The sequence below is a fragment of the Dipodomys spectabilis genome, unplaced genomic scaffold, assembly GCF_019054845.1.
Source record: "Dipodomys spectabilis isolate Male_0828 unplaced genomic scaffold, ASM1905484v1 ptg000365l, whole genome shotgun sequence".
Classification (NCBI taxonomy): Eukaryota; Metazoa; Chordata; class Mammalia; order Rodentia; family Heteromyidae; genus Dipodomys; species Dipodomys spectabilis.
In genome coordinates, this window is record NW_024871042.1 from 10,075,810 (window position 1) to 10,095,210 (window position 19,401).

Sequence of the window (19,401 nt, forward strand, 5' to 3'; positions counted from 1 at the left end):
TCTTTCAAACTTCATGAATTAAAAAAAATCCATATTTATCCTGTTTATAAATCTCTTGTTTGGGCAGGGCTCTTCATGGAAGACCATTACTGGTCTGTGACATCTAGAGACTCAGCTGCTGAAATGTCTGGTCCCTGCACTGGGTCTGTACTGCCTGATGGACTCAGGTAGACACCTTTTTATGTATGTCTCAAAGTTCCAAGAACGAGTGTTGTGGGTGACCAAGGCAAAGAAATGAGGCATTTGGCCCAGCCTCATGTTAGCATATAAGATGGGCCCTGATTTGATGTGGGAGGCACTGCACAAAGGCGAGAATGAATGTCAGGAGATAGGGAATACGGGGCCACCACTTGGTAGGCTGGATACCACATACTCCTTCATCCAGCTTGAAAAGGCAAACTGAGTTTAAAATGAAAACGAGGCATCAAAAACTTTGGATGGCCCAGTATTGGTGGCTCATTCCTGTAACCTTAGCTACTCAGGAGGCTTAAAATCTGAGGATTGTGATTCAAAGCCAGTTTGGGCAGGAAAGCCCATGAAATTCTTATCTCTAGCTACCTGGGGGAAAAAATAGAACTGTGGCTCAAATAGTGGAGCACCAGCCTTGAGCGACAAAGCTAAGGTACAGCACCCAGGCCCTGAGTTCAAGCCCCTGTACCTGCATAAAAACAAACAAACAACCTGGGATGTCCATTAGAGAGAAGAGGTCAGGACTCATGTTTTTTCCCCCCTTATGCTCCTTCCAGCCACTGTGTTGTTTTCATTAAATGGACAGTTGAATGAGAGGCCAAGAGGGTCTGTGGTCAGCATTCGATTTTACAGAAAGGCAGTCATGTTAACCACCTGGGCTCTCAAAGAATCCATCTTAACTTGAACCTGGCTTTGCATATTGTACCCAGGCAGGGAACTCTGGATGCTGCTTGGAGAAGGGGTGTAAAGCATCCACGCCACTATGAAACCACAGCAACCCTAGATCAAGCTCCCAACTTCATGCTGAGCAAGAACAAAAAGGGAGACGTGGAGACTAATGATGCTTTGGTATGGGACAATAATGTCACATGCACTGAATGCCCTCCTCTTAAGTCCTTTTCAAAACCAATGATTCTGATGATTTTATTGCTCTGTGACAAAGCAGATCAAACTGACGTTAATTCCAAGGTCACTGTGAGTTGAAGATAAACCATATTAGTGACTGGGAGGATGCAGTTTGCATTTGTTAGGAGGGTGTAGGGAGGAGGCACTGCTGTGCAGTGTGTCCTTGTAAACATTGGTGCCAGGGCAGAGCAGTAGAGTCACCTTAGGTGATGCTAGATGGGCCCAAGTTCCTCTGCTTCCAAGTGGATGAAGCCATAGAGACTCCTTCCCAGTTTATATCTGCTAGGATATAATACACTACCCTAAAGAAGAATGGGTTCCAAGTTGACTGTTTCTCCTAAGATGATGTTGGTGGAGACCCTCTGTGTCCCTGCTCCCCTTCATGGTGGGCTCAGCCTTCACATGGAGGGCTACAGGACACAGGAAGGAAAGTGCTGCTCTCAATACAGATGGAATGGAATGCCAATGAAGACCAAATGTGTTATCTTTGCTTCCCGGCTCCATTTGCTTCAGGAAAGAGCTTTATAACTGCAATGATTAGATCATCTTCAAAACATACGGCTCTGCTCCTCCTCACCCCCGTGACTTCTCCCTGATTATTTCTATGCCTTATCCTGCTCTGTCACCCCTGTGGGTTGCCAAAGGAGCAAGGACAGCCGGTTAGCAATTTGGGGGGCAAGTCTTATCTTTGCAGTGGGTGCAAGTCAACTGCACCATCACATCCAATACATATTGCCATGATGTACTTGGAGGACTGGAAAAAGACCTAATGATTAGGACAGCACAACCACAAAGTGAGCAGGGCCCTGGGGGAGCACTGGAATGTTGGCAGCTGGGAAGCAGACCCTTTTGATTCTCCTCAGAGAGAGTCAATGGCACTGCTTAGCCAGTACTAAGGACAAAGATCTGGCGCCAGTATCACACTAAGCTATACAGACCTAAGCCTCACATAGGAGGGGCCAACACTGCAGCCTGGAGCACACTCCAGCAGGTGGTGGACAGAGAGGGCATCATGTCTGAGACATCGGTGGCTACATCTCTGCTGCCACCACCAGGTGTGCATTTATTTCTGTCCCCTACTGTCTCAGCCTACTCCCCACATCAGGTATCCTGACATGGTGTATGATGGGCCCTATTTTGTAGCGGCTCCTCCAGTCTCAGACCCTTGAGTCTTATCTCCCTGTTTCCTGGGGGCTGGGTCAGCATAGCAGCTCCTTGGGGTGAACACAGTGAGATGAGCAGAGCTGGCCTACTACTGCACAGAGGAAGGGTCCATGGTCAGACGTTTTCTAGAACATTGAGGGGGACAAGGCCTCTCTTCTTCCCGCTGAGGACTCTGATGAAGCCATCTTCTTCGTCTTCGTCTTCTTCTTTTTCTTCAGAAGCCACGCAAATCTGAATACCAAGAAAGAAGAAGCAATGCACTTTAGTGTCAATAGGGGGAACAAATGTGGGATGGTTCTGAAGAGAACCACTGTTGTGATGCTTCTCCCACACGTCTTCCTTGAGTAGATTATATCCTAGGTTGGACACAGAGCCTGGGATGGGGGTCTTTGTGGGAGTGCCTCATTGATCATGTTGTTAGGAGGTGGGAAGACAGGGCAGCAGGATAGGCAGGGGAAAAAGGTAAGTAAGAATGGGTACTGGGCTGGAGACAAGCCAGCCTTAGCCACAGGATTTCTAGAGCATGGACTGACCTAAAGCACTGTCTAAATTTCTGTCCTCATAGGGCCTGTGTCAATCAATACTGGATGTTGGCTGATGTGGTATAGTTGAGGCAGTATGGTACCTCAAGGTGTCTTACTGAGAAGGAGCTATGAGGGATTTTAGCGGCTAGAAAATGAATATGTCCACCTAGCAAGAAGGACATAGGCAAAACTCCAGCAGAAATCACCAGAGCAGGCTCTTCTGTCATACAGAATAAGAGGCTGGAGTAGGACCTGTAAAGAGGTTCATTTGTGACCCCTGGTGTTTGGGGACACATAATGGACTGGTTGTGCTTCAGAAATTTATTGTGTAGAAATCTACTTGAATGGAAAGAGGCTTAGTGGAACAATTAGGGGCCAGTGTAAGACCAGAAGCACAGAGGCTGGCTGACTTTCTTGGAGACCAAGTGACCGTGTGTGTGTGTGTGTGTGTGTGTGTGTGTGTGTGCAAGAGAGAACACAAATGAGTGTGTCAGGGGTCACACTGTCTCTAACCAAAGCCTGATGGGTACAATGACACCCCCCCCCAAAGGACCACCTAATTTTCAAAATCAGAGATCTGACTTTTCCCATGTCATAAATCATCAGAGATCATTGTGATGGGCAGGAAATATATGTTCTAAAAAAAACAAACCTCAAATTACCTCTATAGCCTGACAGAATAAATTTTCCCCACTGCAGCACCCAAAGTCAGTAAGTCCAGCCAGTCAGCAACAATGAAAAATCAGAACATCTATCCTGGTGCTTATTTTGTAAAGGTCAGGTAGAGCTGAAAGCCTTGCATACATCTGGAAAGACAAATACTCCCTGGCCCATCACAAGTATGATGACTGCAAAGGCCATGCTGGTTTTGCTCTCTGACTGTCCTGAGGATAACACTTCCTAAACTAGCAGCACAAAGCAGGAGTATTTAGGGAATGGATTGGTGGATGGAGAAAGGGCACTAGCAGGAATAGTAACCTGGGAACCTGACTGGTTTCCAGGTTACTGGTAACCTGACTGAGCCTAGTTCTTCAAGAAGTGATGTTTAAGCAGAGGGAGGTGTTATGGATAGGAAAACAAGACAATTTCAAGAATAAGTTCCCCTGTCAAGAAATTGTGGCACTTCTGGAGTAATAGTAAAAGTTCACTGTAGTCACGATAGAGATGGAGGAAGTAGGGAGTGGGAGAGGAAGGGAACACACCATCATAGTCTGGAATGTGCAGGAAATACCAGCCATTCAAGCCCCTTACCCCACCTTTGGGACCTATTTCAACAAGTACGTCTGGGAAGCAAGACAACCATTTAAAAAATCCCACTTGGAGGATGAGACCAGTTCAATGAATTCAATTAGGATTGGTGAAGTCACTAAGATACAGGCGAACAGCAGAATAAAACTCAAGGCTCTCGGAAGTGGTGCTGTGACTCAAGTGGTAGAGCGCTAGCCTTGATCTGAAGAGCTGAGGGACAGCGCTCAGGCCCAGAGTTCAAGTCCCATGACTGACACACACACACAAAAAGAAAAACGTCTAAAAACTCAAGGCTCTCTATCATGTGAAGAGGGCAAGCATGACCCCTGGCCACCAATCAGAAGGGTGTTAAAAGGGGTTGTAAGTGAAGAAATAAGACAGTCAGATTCGTTGCAAGCAGTAGTGTTTTCCCTTGCCTTCTCTCCTATCCTGTTCCTTCTCACTCTGCTTTCCTCTTGTCTCTTATCTTCCCATCCTTCCTTCTCCTTGTCTCTAGTCAGATTACTTCCTAAAGTTCTCTTTGCCTATCATTTAATCCAGCAATGATAGGTTGAATTTTTATACTATTTTTCTCTCTCTGACTTACCTGCTTCATCCCCTACCTACATTTTATTGTCTCTCTGCCTCAGCCAAATACATCTGTATGCTTCTAAGGACTTAGCAATTAGATGTGGCCCGGAATCTGGAATCCTAGACAGTCAAAGGCAATTTTCCATTTCCATTTCCACAACCCTAAATCACATCCACAAAGTACCTTTCACATGAAATCTGGATTCGTTTCCTATTAGTATTATAACAGATTACCACGGATTTAGTGGTTTAAAGCAACAAAGATATATTATCTTATCGTTCAGGAGGTCAGATGGAAGCTGTCAGGGAGAATGTGTGTCTTTGTCTTTTCTAGCTACTAGAGCCTATGTATCATCCTTGGCCCCTGGGCCTTTCCCTCATCTTCAAGGGCAATGGTACAGCATCTTGGATCTCTCACTTTCTCTCTGACTTCTGCTTCTGTCATCCCATCTACTTTTCTGCCTCTAATCTTCCTGTCTTGCTCTGATAAGAACCTTTGGATTTAATACTGGATTCACTCACAGCATCCAAGACAATCTCCTCACCAGAGACCCTCACCTTAATCATATCAACAACATTCCTATTGCTGTATAAGATATCATATTCAAAGATTAGGTGATGGGTAGTTTGGGGAAGTGATATTTTATGTAACAAGATGAAAGGATTAAAAACATTTCAGGAAATATGTACATATATCAGAAAAGATAACACCGGATTCAGCAGGATGAAAGAAGGAAGATTGTTCTTGATGTTAGAAGAAAAGAATCTCTTGATTTTCAAGGTGTCATAAGATGTAAAAAAATATACTGCAGAAGCAAGGAGAACAAGGAGAAACAACTACAAGAGAATAAAGGCTATATTAAAGGCTAAAGTATGAAGAAATAAAAGATTTAATTGAAACTTAAGAAAATCAAAGTGAAGTAGGGACTATGTTGAAAATTAAGAGGAAAAGGAGACAGATATTAAATGAAAAATGATAAAGAGATGAAAACTATTTGGGAAATAACATGAACTCTAGATGACCCAACTGAAGACTGAGTAAGCTCTGGAAGAAGGGGTATTTTTTAATACATTTTTTTTTTATTGTAAAGATAATGTACAGAGGGGTTACAGTTACATGAGTAAGGTAATGAATACATTTCCTATTGAGCATTGTTATCCCCTCCTTTGTTTTTTCCCTACCATCCCTTGGAGGAAGAAGTATTAAAATCGAAAGGCAAATAATAAACTAGAAGAAATGTTGGCCACAGATGACAGACCAGGTATAAATATTTTGAAAAGATAGAAAACTTTTTTTAAATACTGTAAGAAAATGGGCAATGTACATAAACAGATTATTCAAATGCCCAATAGATATGCTACAAAATTTTGAGCTCTTACAGTACCCAGGAAATGCAGAATAATATATATTCTTCAACTATTAGAATGATATATATCAAATCTAGTTATGTTTACTTAAGGCTCTGCAGGCCATATAATTTCCACTGCCATGCTCAGTTCAGTTGTTATAGGATGAAAGGAGCCATAGTGTGTGTGTGTGTGTGTGTGTGTGTGTGTGTGTGTGTGTGTGAGTGCAATGAGATGTAAAGAATTTAGCTACTTTTTTTTTTCAGTGCTAAGATTGAAACCAGGACTTTGAGCTTGAATGTAGCTATATCCTAAGAATGCTTCTTTTTAAAAAATAGTTAATTTGGAAGTGCACTGTGGCTCAAGTGGTAAAGTGCTAGCCTTGAGCTGAAGAGCCGAGGGACTGCGCCCAGGCCCAGACTTCAAATCCCATGACTGACAAAAAAAAAAAAGAATAGTTAATTTAAATCTTATCATCTTTACATAGTTGTATGAAGAGGTTTAATTCAACATGTCAGTGAATACAATGCATCCAAAGCAGAGTAGATTGGTTCCAGTGGCTCATGTCTGTATTCTTAGCTACCTGCCTATATTCCTAGCTATATTTCTATTCTCCTAGTTAGAGAATAGAAAGCTGGTGGTTAGAGGCCAATGTGAACAAAAACATACACAAGACCCCTTCTCAACTGAGAGCTGATTTGGGTGGTGAGTTCCTTGTCATCCTAGAAAAATACACCTAACATAGACACATTGAGCTCAGACATGCATTCAGACAGTAACTTAGAGTCAATTTCAAAAATAACCAGCCAAAAACAGGCTTAGAGGTGTGGCTCAGTGGGAGGAGAGTTTGTCTAGCAAGAACAAGGTCTTGAGGTCAATTTCCAGCAATGTCAAAACACACAGAGTGGATGAGATTTGGTCAATAAGCTTTAAGTTGTCATCCCAGATTCTATATGCAACTGTTAAAAAATTGTGTTTTGATTAACAGATGACAATTTTAAAAATTAGGAAACTAAGCTTTTTTTTTTTTTGGCTGCAACTGCCATCTTCCAGTAATTTGCCAAAATGGCGAACACAAAGGGAAAGAGGAGAAGTACTTGATACATGTTTTCTAGGCCTTCAGGATACATGGAATTGTTCCTTTGGGCCCATACATGAGAATCTACAAGAAGGGTGATATTGTAGACATCAAGGGAATGAGTACTGTTCAAAAAGAAATGCCCCACAAATGTTACCATAGCAAGGGCTGGGAAGGTGGCTCAGTGGTAGAGTGCTTGCCTTGCATGCATGAGGTCCCGGGTTCGATTCCTCAGCACCACATAAGCAGAAAAAGCCAGAAGTGGCTCTGTGGCTCAAGTGGTAGAGTGCTAGCCTTGAGCTGAAGAGCTGAGGGACAGCGCCTAGGCCCAGAGCTCAGGCCCCATGACTGGCAAAAAAAAAAAAAAAAAAAAAAAAATATTACCATAGCAAAACTGGAAGGGTCTATAATGTTACCCAGCATGCTGTTGGCATTGTTGTGAACAAGCAAGTTAAGGTCAGAGTCCTTGTCAAGAGGATTAATGTGCATATTGAGCATATTAAACACTCTAAGAGCTGAGATAGCTTCCTGAAACAAGTGAAGGAAAATGAGAAGAAAAAGAAGGAAGCCAAAGAGAAAGGAACCTGGGTTCAACTGAAGTGCCAGCCTGCTCCACCCAGAGAAGCACACTTTGTTAGAACCAACAAAAAGGAGCCTGAGCTATTGGAACTTATTCCCTATGAATTCACGGCCTAAGAGATGTATAAAAATAAAAGACTGCTGGACTATAAAAAATTAGGAACAGAATGGTAGTAAACTACTGAAAGATAATGAAAAGTTTTTTTTAAGCTGACATTTTTTGTGCGTTTTTGTAATTGTAAAAATGCTGTACAGGGGGTTACAGTTACATGAGCAAGGTAATGAGTACATTTCCCATTGAGCATTGTTGCCTCCTCCTTTGTTTTCCCCCTACCATCCCTTCTCTCCCACCTCCACAACTACCACCCCTCCACCCCACCATATCCCTACCCTCTGCTGAAGTTGTAAAGTTCATTTTCTTTCTTTCTTTCTTTTTATGGGGGGGGGGGGGTCCGGTCGTGGGGCCTGAACTCTGGGCCTGGGCGCTGTCCCTCAGCTCTTCAGCTCAAGGCTAGCACTCTACCACTTGAGCCACAGTGCCACTACCGGCTTTTTTCTTTTTGCTTATGTGGTGCTGAGGAATTGAATCCAGGGCCTCAGGCACTCAAGGCAAGCGCTCTACCACTGAGCCACATTCCTAGCCCTAAAGTTTGTTTTCAACATAGTGTTTTGTACATTTCATTGTTACAATGGGTCAACCTATATCCTTATTTAAGCATTTTGTTTTTTCCCTTCCCCTCCCTGAATTAGAGAAGTATATATACAAGATGCAAGGCACCAACATCCAATACAGTGAAAACAAGGGTTATACCGTGGGGGAGGAACATACAAAGAAACTAAAAATCACATGGTACATTATAAATATGTTAGAAACAATAGCAAGAAAGAGAAAAGATATTTGTGTCCCTATCTTGGGGTTCATTTCGCTTAACATCATCTTATATGGTCACACGTACATAGCTTTTGGCCTTTTCTGCTTTTCCTACACATTTACTAGTAATATCAAATAAGGGAAACTATGAGACCTATGTTTCTTTGGGCCTGGTTTACTTCACTTAATATAATAAAAAAGGAAAAGTTTTAAAACTAGTAAATGAATATGGCCAGATTTGAAAATCCAAGATTATTATGTAAAAATCAATTGCATCATATACTACAATCCCAAATCTTCAAAATATGATCGAATAGCATGATTTTTAATAGCGAAAATGTAAATTAAGAGGAAAATTTGGTGTGAAATATTCCACAGTATTTATGTCAATTATAGTTGATGGTTGAATTGCTTGTGGTTATTATTTTCTCTTTTAAAAAATATTACTTGCTAAGTTTTCTCCATAATAAATGAATTCTATTTTTATAACCTAAAAATAACTTCTATGCTTTTTTAATGTTTTAATAGAACAGAAGGAATGAATAAAAATAGTTCAGTAGGTACAATAGATTTACAGATGAGTGTATAGAAACATGAACACTTTTTAACTTAAAAAATTGAGAACATACTCTTGCATTAATGCAAATGCATCTATGTTCATAATGGCTGTTAATTCTATCTAGAAGCAAGAGCTCTGTGAAAAAAACAATATCATAATTATAAGGCAGATTATACCAGAGGTAGAACTTTGATTTAACAAAAAATAATGCTTTGACTTCATTTTCAGAATGGAAATTCTTCAGTTTTCCTGTTAATAACCAATCATCTCTTTATATTTTTGAGCTATAAATATCACACTACTGGTTTTTGGTTGGTGCTGACTGAGTAGTTTTAGGTGTCATTATTCACCACAGGGTGGATGAATTCTCCATTTAGGCTCTGCTTTGAGGAATTACAGTGGTGAGAAATGACCTTTATTAAGCACCTACCATGTCTAGGTATTTCTAGCTTTACACAGGTGACCTCAGTGAACTCTCACATTAAGAAGAAAATGTTACTGTGCTGATTTTATGGGTGAGAATGTTGCCATTCAGAGGTGACTGACACAATCACACAAGATACAGGTCAATTTTAATGTGACATTGGAATTTGTCTTCTTGCTACTCCATTACATTTTCCCAATTAATAAGCAAGTTTTGAAATCTTCCACCTAAAGTAATTTAAGATACTCAAATAGAAGCCAAGTTTGAAATTTGTTTTTCATAACAGATTTCTTAAGTGCAGATTTTGTTTCATGTGGCCGATTTATTAAAATGAAACAAAATAAACAACAAAACTTGCCACACATTAATGACAGAAGTTGAAAATAGAAAACTTGTATAAGGTCAAGAGACCTCATTATCTATATCTATAACTATATCTATCTATATCTAATTGGAATTGACCCATACCTGAGGGTATAAAGATGCTTTCAAGAATAACTATGAATAGGCCAGCTGCTGGTGGCTCATGCCTGTAATCCTAGCTACTCAGGAGGCTGAGATCTGAGGATTAGGGTTTGAAACCAGCCTGGGAAGGAAAGTCCTTGAGACTCATCTCCAATTAACCACTAGAGAACGAGGAGTGGTGCTGTGGCTCAAAGTGGTAGAGCCACTAGCTTTAAGCGAGAAAGCTCAGGGACAGTGCCCAGGCCCTGAGTTCAAGACCCATGACTGACAAAAAAAAGGAGAAAAAAGAATAACTGCCAGACCTAAAGTGAGATAATAGAAATAAAAGCCATTCTCAACCTTTAGTTTAGGAGTTTGTAAAAGAAGTCTACTATGATCTGTACTGGAGAAGTTCTGAGTATATTCTAGGATGTATTTTTAACAAATGATTCTGGTTCAAAGGAGAGTCTGATTCAGGTGGTCCAAAATCCCTACTAGAAGACTGGACAGAAGATCAAGGATGATGGCATTTTGCTCAACACCCATATAAAGCAGAGCTATTAGGTTCCAGATTTGTGCTGGTATGTTTTATCTTTAGCATGTCTAGCTGTAGAACCAGGGTGGATTTCCTCCCTGCTCACCTGACTCCCATACCCAGAAGAACCACAGGGTGCAGTAACTACAATATGAGAACCATTTCCCCCAAAAGTTGTTTGTGATAATATGCCAAGGAATTCGTGGGAGACACTGAGCAGATGTTCTGTTTCTAGACACTGATCAACCTGAACAAATTTTAATTTGTCTTCTGGTTTCACAGATTTGTAATTTAATAACATAAGACAATGCTTATCTCTAACGGGGATGCCAAGATTATTCTGAAGAAACAAACAAACACAGTAGCAAAATTACTTAGTAACATTTCCAGCATCTCTTCTGAGTTTATTTTCCTTAAAAGACCTTCCTCTTTTTTTAGGACAAGGAAGATATAGATGGATAAACTTAGAGAAGTTTGAAATGTTGGTAGGACATTCAAGGTGGAATAGTATTGTTTGCTCTTTGGGATGTACATGACATTAGAGATGAGGTCTCAGCTTCATGATATTGATTCCAATGTCTGCTACAGAGATCAGCTCCACAGGCAGCCCAGGTAAGCAATCATTTGCTTTTGAGAGGTCTCCTGGTCTGCAAACATTTGCCCTTATGTTTGTTCCCTCTTTCTAGAGAGAAATAACATCTGGGGACTCAAATAATTGAACACCTGCCTAGCAAGCACAAGGCTCCGTGTTCAAACGCCAGTACCACCACCAGCAAAACGAAAAGGAAAGAAAAATAGAAATAATGAATAATCATTTACAAACTTCACAGGATATGTGTGACCTTGAAAATGTAGACCTGTGAGCTTTATAGAAGAAGGGATTGTGGGATTCCCTAGGTGGGCTGTTATTAAAGATTATTTGTCATGTGCCACAAACTGTATCTCCAATTTACTTGCAAAGCACCTTGTGGGTGGACGAGGGTGTCTTGCTCTTACTCTGTGGAGGTTTTGGCCAAGTGACATGACAGGACAGACACCAGCTTCAGGGAAAAGAAATGACTTCAGGTGGAAAATCATGGCAAAACAACCACGGCTTTGATCTCTGTCTGTCTGTCTGTCTGTCTCTGTCTCGGTCTCTCTTTCTGTCTCTGTCTCTGTTGTTGGTTGTGGGGCTTGAACTCAGGGCCTGGGCATTGTCCCTGAGCTCTTTTTTCTCAAAGCCATAGCGCTACCACTTGAGTCACAGTTCCACTTTGGGTTTTCTGGTGGTTGATTGGAGACAAGTATCTCACACACACTTTCCTGCCTAGGCTGGCTTTGAATTGCCATCCTCAGATCTCAGCCTCCTGAGTAGACAGTATTACAGGCATGAGCCACTGGTGCCTGGTGGTTCGCTTTAAACATATGTTATGTCCAAAGTGACTAGGCAAAAAAAGAGATTGTAAAATTTACAAAATGCAGTGTGTCCTAAACTGGGCATATCAGGTAAGAAACGAGAATGCCAATTATAAAAGAAACTCCAAAAATCTGGTTAAAAATTAGAGTTCAAGTCCCCAATTTCTTAATATTAGACATCTTAACAATCAATAAGCTAGCAGGGTGCCAGTGACTCATGTCTGTAAACCCATGGATCTGAGGATTAAAGTTTGAAGTCAGACCAGACAGGCAAATGTGAATGGCAATTTACTTGCAAAACACTGGAAGTGGAGGCTTACATTGTAAGTGCACCAACCTTGGGTGTAAAAGTCAAGCAAGTTCCTTAGTTCAAGTTGCATTACTGGTACACACACACACACACACACACACACACACACACACACACACACACACACACAGAGTCAATAAGCTTAGCTGGCAAATCACTCTAGTTTTGGTATTTATGTAGATAGCAGCCACTACCATTAGACACATGTGGTGTAGTCTTATGTATCACATATATATGAACTTGCATATATTGGGGCAGGCTGAGGGAACCTCAGCAAGATAAGACTATTATTGTTTTCCTTTTAAATTTAAGTGTTCAAAATTCATAGCATGAAAATAACAAGTGGAAGTCAAAAGTCCTTATATTTATATATTTATTATATTTAATATATTTATATCATAGTCATATTATTTTTCACACCCACTGTATCATTTCCATTTAAGATCCTTCATTCTTTTTACAAGTATCTTTTAAGGTGGTGAGAAGCTAGGTACACTAGCACACAGCTATAATCACAGATACCGCAGAAGTGAAGGCAGGAAGAATCCAAGTTCAAAGCTGGCCCAGGAAAAACTGGTGAGATACTATCTCAAAAGTAAAATGTAAACATCAGAGCTGGAAGTGTGGCTCAAATGGTAGAGTACTTGGTTAGCAAGAATGAGGCTCTCAATTCCAAGTACTGAAAAGAAAGAAAAGAAGAAAGAAAGAAAGAACTACAGACAGATACAAAGACCTAAAGACAGATAGAAAGAAAAAAAGAAAGAAGTTCTTTCTAGTTCTCTTCTTATTTCTCCAAAAGCAAGAAGCAGGAGGTATGATTCAGACACATGGTCCAGGGTTTGCCACTGTTTGTGAACGCTTCTTTCAATCTTCGTCATGGCAGTGACCAGACCATCTGGTCCCTGATGCCAGTTTTGTTGCCCTATTTTATGACTCTTATCTTCTCTAGGGCTACTGGAACCTGAGACTGACTCAATGCACCCTGTGGTGATGGTGAGTGGAAGTGGGAGGGAGCTGTAGGAAGGGGGCCACATCTCCTACTCAATCGGTTTTGCCATGGTTCCAAGAATAAAAGTAGGGCTTCAGGCCCCTCTGCATCTGCCTTTCTCCCTTTATGTTTACTTAGGAGAGCAGTGACTGGGACCTGGGTCTGCTTCCAGTATTTTGTCCATAATACTAGCATCACCTTTCTAACATTATTTCGGTGGTAAAGCCTTATTGTTGACATAATCGTGATGTGACATGATTCCTAATTCCCACCATTATGAACACCACTATGATGTCTGTCATCTCTTTCCTCTTGCATTTGATTATTTTCATGAGTGCATTATAAAATCTAGAATTACTGCCTTCATGAGGTTGATCGGTTTCCATGTTTTTGGTATATGGTACCAAATACTACCCAAAATGAATGGACTTAGATCTCTTAGAATTTATGAAAAGCCCAAGTCATTGACTCCACGCACCATTTTTGTAAAAGTATACAGACAAGGAAAAAGATACTCAGAATTATGGTATCTTATTTTTTTAATATTTTTATTTCCTTAACTATAAGGAGAGAATTTAGCTTTAAAAAATCTACTGTTTCTATATTTTTCTTTAAAGGATTATAAATCAGATATAAAGTAATGGGAGATTTTTAAAAAAATATGTGACTCAGAAACTGTTTTGAAGGGAATTCTAAAAAAAGACATTCAAGATCTGCTTTGGGCAACTCTATTGAACAAATATGTACTACAATTATTAATGGATTTTTTTTCATATTGTACTTCCTGGCAGAGTTAGCCTTATCATTTTCAACTAGAGGTCTTCATTGCCTTGAGTGATATTAGAATTATTATACCAAGAAAGCAGGAAGAGAGGGGCAAGTTTTTGTTTTCCTAAATTGGAAATCGAAATCCACTGTGAGATGTTTGTTATTGGGAGTGAAGAGAAATTTCTAACTCCCCAAATCCTCTCCTAATGCATCAAGATCAGACTTGAAAGTCAGAGAATAGAGTGAGGACAGAAAAATGAGAGGAGAGGAGTTTCAGATAAGCAAGAGGGAAAGGACGTCTCTTTCCGTTGGAAGAAGGGAGAATGGACAGAGTTAAGATGTAGTTTTCTTTCTTTGCATCATCATTCCAAGGATGAAGTCAAGAATCCAGAAGCAAGGAGGGCAAGCAGGGCATTCAGGAAAAATGGACAGCTTTTAAAATTAAACCACCCAACAACAAATCCTCAAAGAAACAACTGCCCAATAAGTAAGTGGGCGAAAGACTTAAAGAGAAGCTTCTCTGAAGAAAAAAGAAGGATGGCCAATAGACACATGAAGAAATGTTCAACATCCCTAGCCATAAAAGAAATGCAAATCAAAACAACATTGAGATATCACCTCACTCCAGTTAGAACAGCAAAAATCAAGAACTCTAACAACAACAGATGCTGGAGGGGATGTGGACAGAAAGGAACCTTACTTCATTGTTGGTGGGAATGTAAACTTGTTCAACCACTTTGGAAAGCAGTATGGAGGTTCCTCAAAAAACTTCACATAGAACTCCCCTATGACCCAGCAATCCCACTTTTGGGCATTTTCCCTAATGTTTACAAAAAAGACCACACTAAAGCTACCAGCACAACTATGTTTATTGCAGCATTATTTACCATAGCTAAGATATGGAACCAACCCAGATGCCCCTCAGTAGATGAATGGATCAAGAAAATGTGGTATACATACACAATGGAATTCTATGCCTCCATCAGAAAGAATGACATTTCCCCATTTGTTAGGAAATGGAAAGGCTTGGAAAAAATTATATTAAGTGAAGTAAGCCAGGCCCAAAGAAACATAGGTCCCATGGTTTCCCTTATTTGCAATATCTAGTATAGGTATGAGTCAAGCGGAAAAGGTCAGATAATGTGATGTTAGGAAAATGAACCCTTTAATATGTATTTCAATGTTTTTGTTTCTTTCATGCATGTGTTTCTAACGCATTTATAAGATTACTTCTTTGTTGCTTTGTATGTCCCTCCCCCACAGTGTAACCCCCGCTTTCACTATATTTGATGTCAGTATAACATGTGGAGGAGATGGGGACAAACAAGTCGTTTAAGGATTCAGGTGGACCTGTTGCAACAATGAGAAGTACAAAATGTCATGTCAAAACCAGCTTTACAATGTCGGTGTGTGTGTAGGGGTATGATTGGGTGGGGGGGAGGGGGGAGGCTGGGAAGGGATGTGAAGGGTAAACAAAGGAGGAGGCTGCAATGCTTGGTAAGAAATGTATGCATTATCCTGCCCATGTAATTGTAACCCCTCTGTACAGTATGTTCTCAAATAAAATAAAATAAAATTTAAAAAAAAAAAAAAGCATACTCCCTTCAGTGTAGCCCTGGGGTGAGACGGTGCATAGCACCTATAGATTAGATGATGGGAGTGGTTTCGCCTGTGGGACTGAGCTAGTCTTTAGTTATCTATGTTGTTTATACTGAGTTTTATGCAGTCTGTTGAACAGTGGAAAAGAAGACCAAAAAGGGTCCCTGTGATTAGAAGCAAATGTGAGGAGCCCTGGAGCACAGCAGCAGATAACAAACTGTCCTCAAAGACACTGGTGGACACAAGCACAGAGTTTAAACTGAGGAGGCTGCTTACTTATATCCATGACTGGCAGGTCTGCAGGTCAAGCAAAGGATGAGATTCCCTCACCCTATTCCTGTGTTATCTATGTGTCCTCTTGTGAGCATACACCACACAGCGACTTTCCTAACCTTTGGAGTTAGGAGATCTTATTTGTTCAAATACTATTGGCCTAAGGATGTCTTTTCCCACGCGAAGCAAATACTTCATCATCTCACTCCTCCTGACTTATGTATGGGACTGGCTTTCATGACACCTGGTATGCGTTTGTGTGTGGTACTCACTTGGTTCTCTTTCAGTGTTATCTGTCCCTGCTCCTTGCACCCGATGAAGGTTCTAACACACCTGAAAATCTTCTCATTTTGTTGTACTCTCTGGACAAAGTTGGCTGGAAAGAAGCCAATCCTGTCTTGAATTTTTCCCTGAAAGAAAACAGGAGGCATTTATAGGCAACTGTAATATTTATTGTAACTTCCTCTTTCCCCCTTTCTTCTTTCTTTCTTTCTTTCTTTTCCTTCCTTCCTTCCTTCCTTCCTTCCTTCCTTCCTTCCTTCCTTCCTTCCTTCCTCTCTCTTTCTTTCTCTCTTTCCCTCCCTTCCTTCCTTCCTTCCTTTTTGTCTCTCTCCCCACTCAGATTTGAACTTATGGCCTTGTGATTGCTAGCACTCATGATTGACTGATTGCCACTTGAACCACTCACTCCAACACCCAACTCTTTTATTGCTTTAGTTTCTTTTTGGGTAGAATTTCAGGATTTTTTTTTTTGGCCTGGGACCAGACTGGTACCATGATCTTCCTACCTACACCTCCTGTGAAGATATGATAGCAAGTATGCCTCAACACACATTGTTTATTGAGATAGGGTCGGCCATGGAGCTTGAACTCTGGGCTTGGGCACTGTCCCTGCACTTTTCAGTTCAAGGAGAGTGCTCTACCGCTGGAGTCATAGCGGCACTTCTGGTTTTCTAGTGGTTTATTGGAATAAGAGTCTCACAGACTTTCCTGCCTGGGCTGGCTTTGAACCGTGATCCTCAGATCTCAGTCTCCTGAGTAGCTAGGATTACAGGCGTGAGCCGCCGGTGCCCAGTTCTTGCTACCTTTTTTCCTGGGCTGGCCCCACAGGCATGTGTATTGTGCCTATCAGGGCATGGTAAGTAATACTTACTTTCCACCAGTCTTCATTGGAATCCTCTAGAAGAGTAATCATATCTCCTGGACTAAAATGAAAAATGGGTAAGTTGAATGGGGCAGTAGAGGAACCAAAAAAAGGAAGGAAAGAAAAATGAGTACTATTAAAACTGAGCAAGAGGAAGTGGCGCCGTAGCTCAAGTGGTAGAGCGCTCGCCTTGAGCTGAAGAGCTGAGGGACAGCGCCCAGGCCCAGAGTTCAAGCCCCACCACCAACCAAAAAAAAAAAAAAAAAAAGTTACAAGTAAAACTGAGCAAGATGCACTGTATGCATATGTTGAATGGCAACTCCTTTGTACAACTATTTAACGATAATGAAATATCTGACGTAATGGTTTTTCATTCATGTAAACAATCCTAAAATCAATAGAAATAAAATAAACATGACTTTTTTGCCAGCTATTTCCTACCCAAGAAAATAGAAAGCAAACATAATTTTAGTGCTTTAATTAAAAATTATTTTTAAAAAAATCTTTAAAATACCATAACCATCTTCTATGTTGTTATCCTTTGGAGTTTGTTCTAGCTAGATTTGTTTGTGTGTTTACATCTTTTATCGAGACTTGCTGAGCTTAGTCTGAAGATTTCAGAGGTTTTGCTGGTGGTGTGTTGGAGTTACAGTTATTACAACTGTTACTTCTTGTTTGCTTCCCCCCCCTCCCTCCTCAAACTCATGTGACATATGTGAGTGCGCAAGTGTGTAGGCCTGTATGTTCATTCCTTACCGGAGATTTTGCAATCTGAAGCCTCTTTCTTTTCACCTGGGGAAGGTTTCTGTTTGTGTTTCATTGTTTTACTCATCTCTTTCCCCTTTCCTTCTAGAGCTTCCAGTCAACATATGTCAGACTTCCTATATCTCTTTTCTTTTATCTGAATTTGTATCTTTTTCCCCCTCTGTGTTAGCTTTTTTTCTTAATTTAGTCTTCTTAATGTTTTCTTTTATATCTGAACTTATCTTTTCTATTATGTATAATAATACTAAGTAGTTTTTGAAATAGGAGAAATGTAACTTTAAAGGATTCTTTCTTCTTATTTCTTTGCTATGCTCTGAATAATTTGAGTATTGTTTTCTGTAATGGATGCAATGTAAAAATGGTTTGTTCTGAGGAGTTCTCATGTTATTTATTTATTATTATTGCTATTGTTCTTTTTTCCTTTTTTATTGTGAAAATACCGTATAGAGGGGTTGCAATTACATGAGTAAGGTAATGAGTACATTTCTTTCTTTTTTTTGGTTGGTTGTGGGGCTTGAACTCTGGGCTTGGGCGCTATCCCTGAGCTCTTCAGCTCAAGGCCAGCGCTCTACCGCTTGAGCCACAGCGCCACTTCCGGTTTTCTAGTTTTATTGAAGATAAGAGTCTCACGGACTTTCCTGCCCGGACTGGCTTTGAACCGAGATCCTCAGATCTCAGCCTCCTGAGTAGCTAGGAGGCACAGGCTCCTAGTACATTTCTTATCAAGCATTGTTGCCTCCTTCTTTGTTTCCCCTTCCCATCCCTTCCCATCTCCCCCCCACCCCCATACCAAAGTTGTAAAGTTCATTTTTCGACATAACATCTTGTATATCTCATTGTTGCAAAAGATTCTTATTTTGCTTCATCTTCAGTTCTATAAAGGGGTTTTAGCTCAACATGTCAGTCTATAAGTAAAACACACCTTGATGAATTTCACTCCTTCCATCATTCTTCCTCCTTATTTATCCTTACCAGTTATCACATTTAAAAAAAGAATTTTGTATATATGCCAAAACAAATTTATTTTCAGTGTTAGCTAAAACTGAGAAAAGAGAACTTCTCAATTTTTGTTTTTTGCCTATAACTGTGCTACAACTTAAAGAAAAGAAGGTAGAAAAGCTAGGAAGGAGGCATATATTAACTTAACATGTAGTTGAGGCTATAGGTCCCCGGTAACAGAATTGAGAGAAGAGATGAGCCGGAGGGACCAGGATTTTGGATGCAGCTGTTGTTACTCCCAACAAAGTTTTTCTTGAAGGGATCCTAATTCCTCATGTTCCCAACACAACATTTCCTTCCTTGACTGCATTGTTTCCGCTAAGATTAGTTGGCTCATCTTATTATCTCTCCTTCAGGTCAAAGGATTTTCTTGAATATCGAAATGGAGGCAGATGATATAGACAGCCATGCAGGTTTGTTTTTTTTTTTTTGTGATGACACAGATCTGGCCTGCCTGGGGTCTTCTAAGTATAAGGGCTATTGACAGGTTCTATGTAATGGATCAGAGTGTGTCAGTTCATACATCTTATTTTTGTCTGCTTCAAAATGCAGCAGGCAAGCACTGTGGCCGCTCCTCTAATGGTGTCGAGGAGGGCTTCCTTCACTGCTGGTGTGAAAGAAATTGATTTCCTCCTAAGTAAAAATGCCCTTTCTTTCCATTTTCCCTGGACTATGGAAGGTCTGGTCTTTAGTTTTTCCAGCCCTATTCTTTCTTAGGCATC

The 19,401-nt window shown here is 40.6% G+C and overlaps 1 protein-coding gene and 1 pseudogene across 4 annotated transcripts in view; one reads left to right on the top strand and one right to left on the bottom strand.

The window, feature by feature from the left end:
- Positions 1-1,816: 1,816 nt before the first annotated feature.
- The window catches only part of Stac (SH3 and cysteine rich domain), a 133,681-nt gene continuing 116,096 nt past the window's right edge, over positions 1,817-19,401 (bottom strand). For 3 of the 4 annotated variants that reach the window (XM_042666548.1, XM_042666547.1, XM_042666546.1), the window contains exons 9-11: positions 16,925-16,976; positions 16,044-16,181; positions 1,817-2,490 (exon numbers count right to left, since the gene is read on the bottom strand). In XM_042666548.1, the coding sequence (XP_042522482.1) occupies positions 2,374-2,490; positions 16,044-16,181; positions 16,925-16,976 (307 nt within the window). In that variant the 3' untranslated portion in view covers positions 1,817-2,373. The remainder of the gene's footprint in view (positions 2,491-16,043; positions 16,182-16,924; positions 16,977-19,401) is intronic. The other variant, XM_042666549.1, reaches the window with a different exon arrangement.
- Positions 6,975-7,722, top strand: LOC122096130 (annotated as a pseudogene).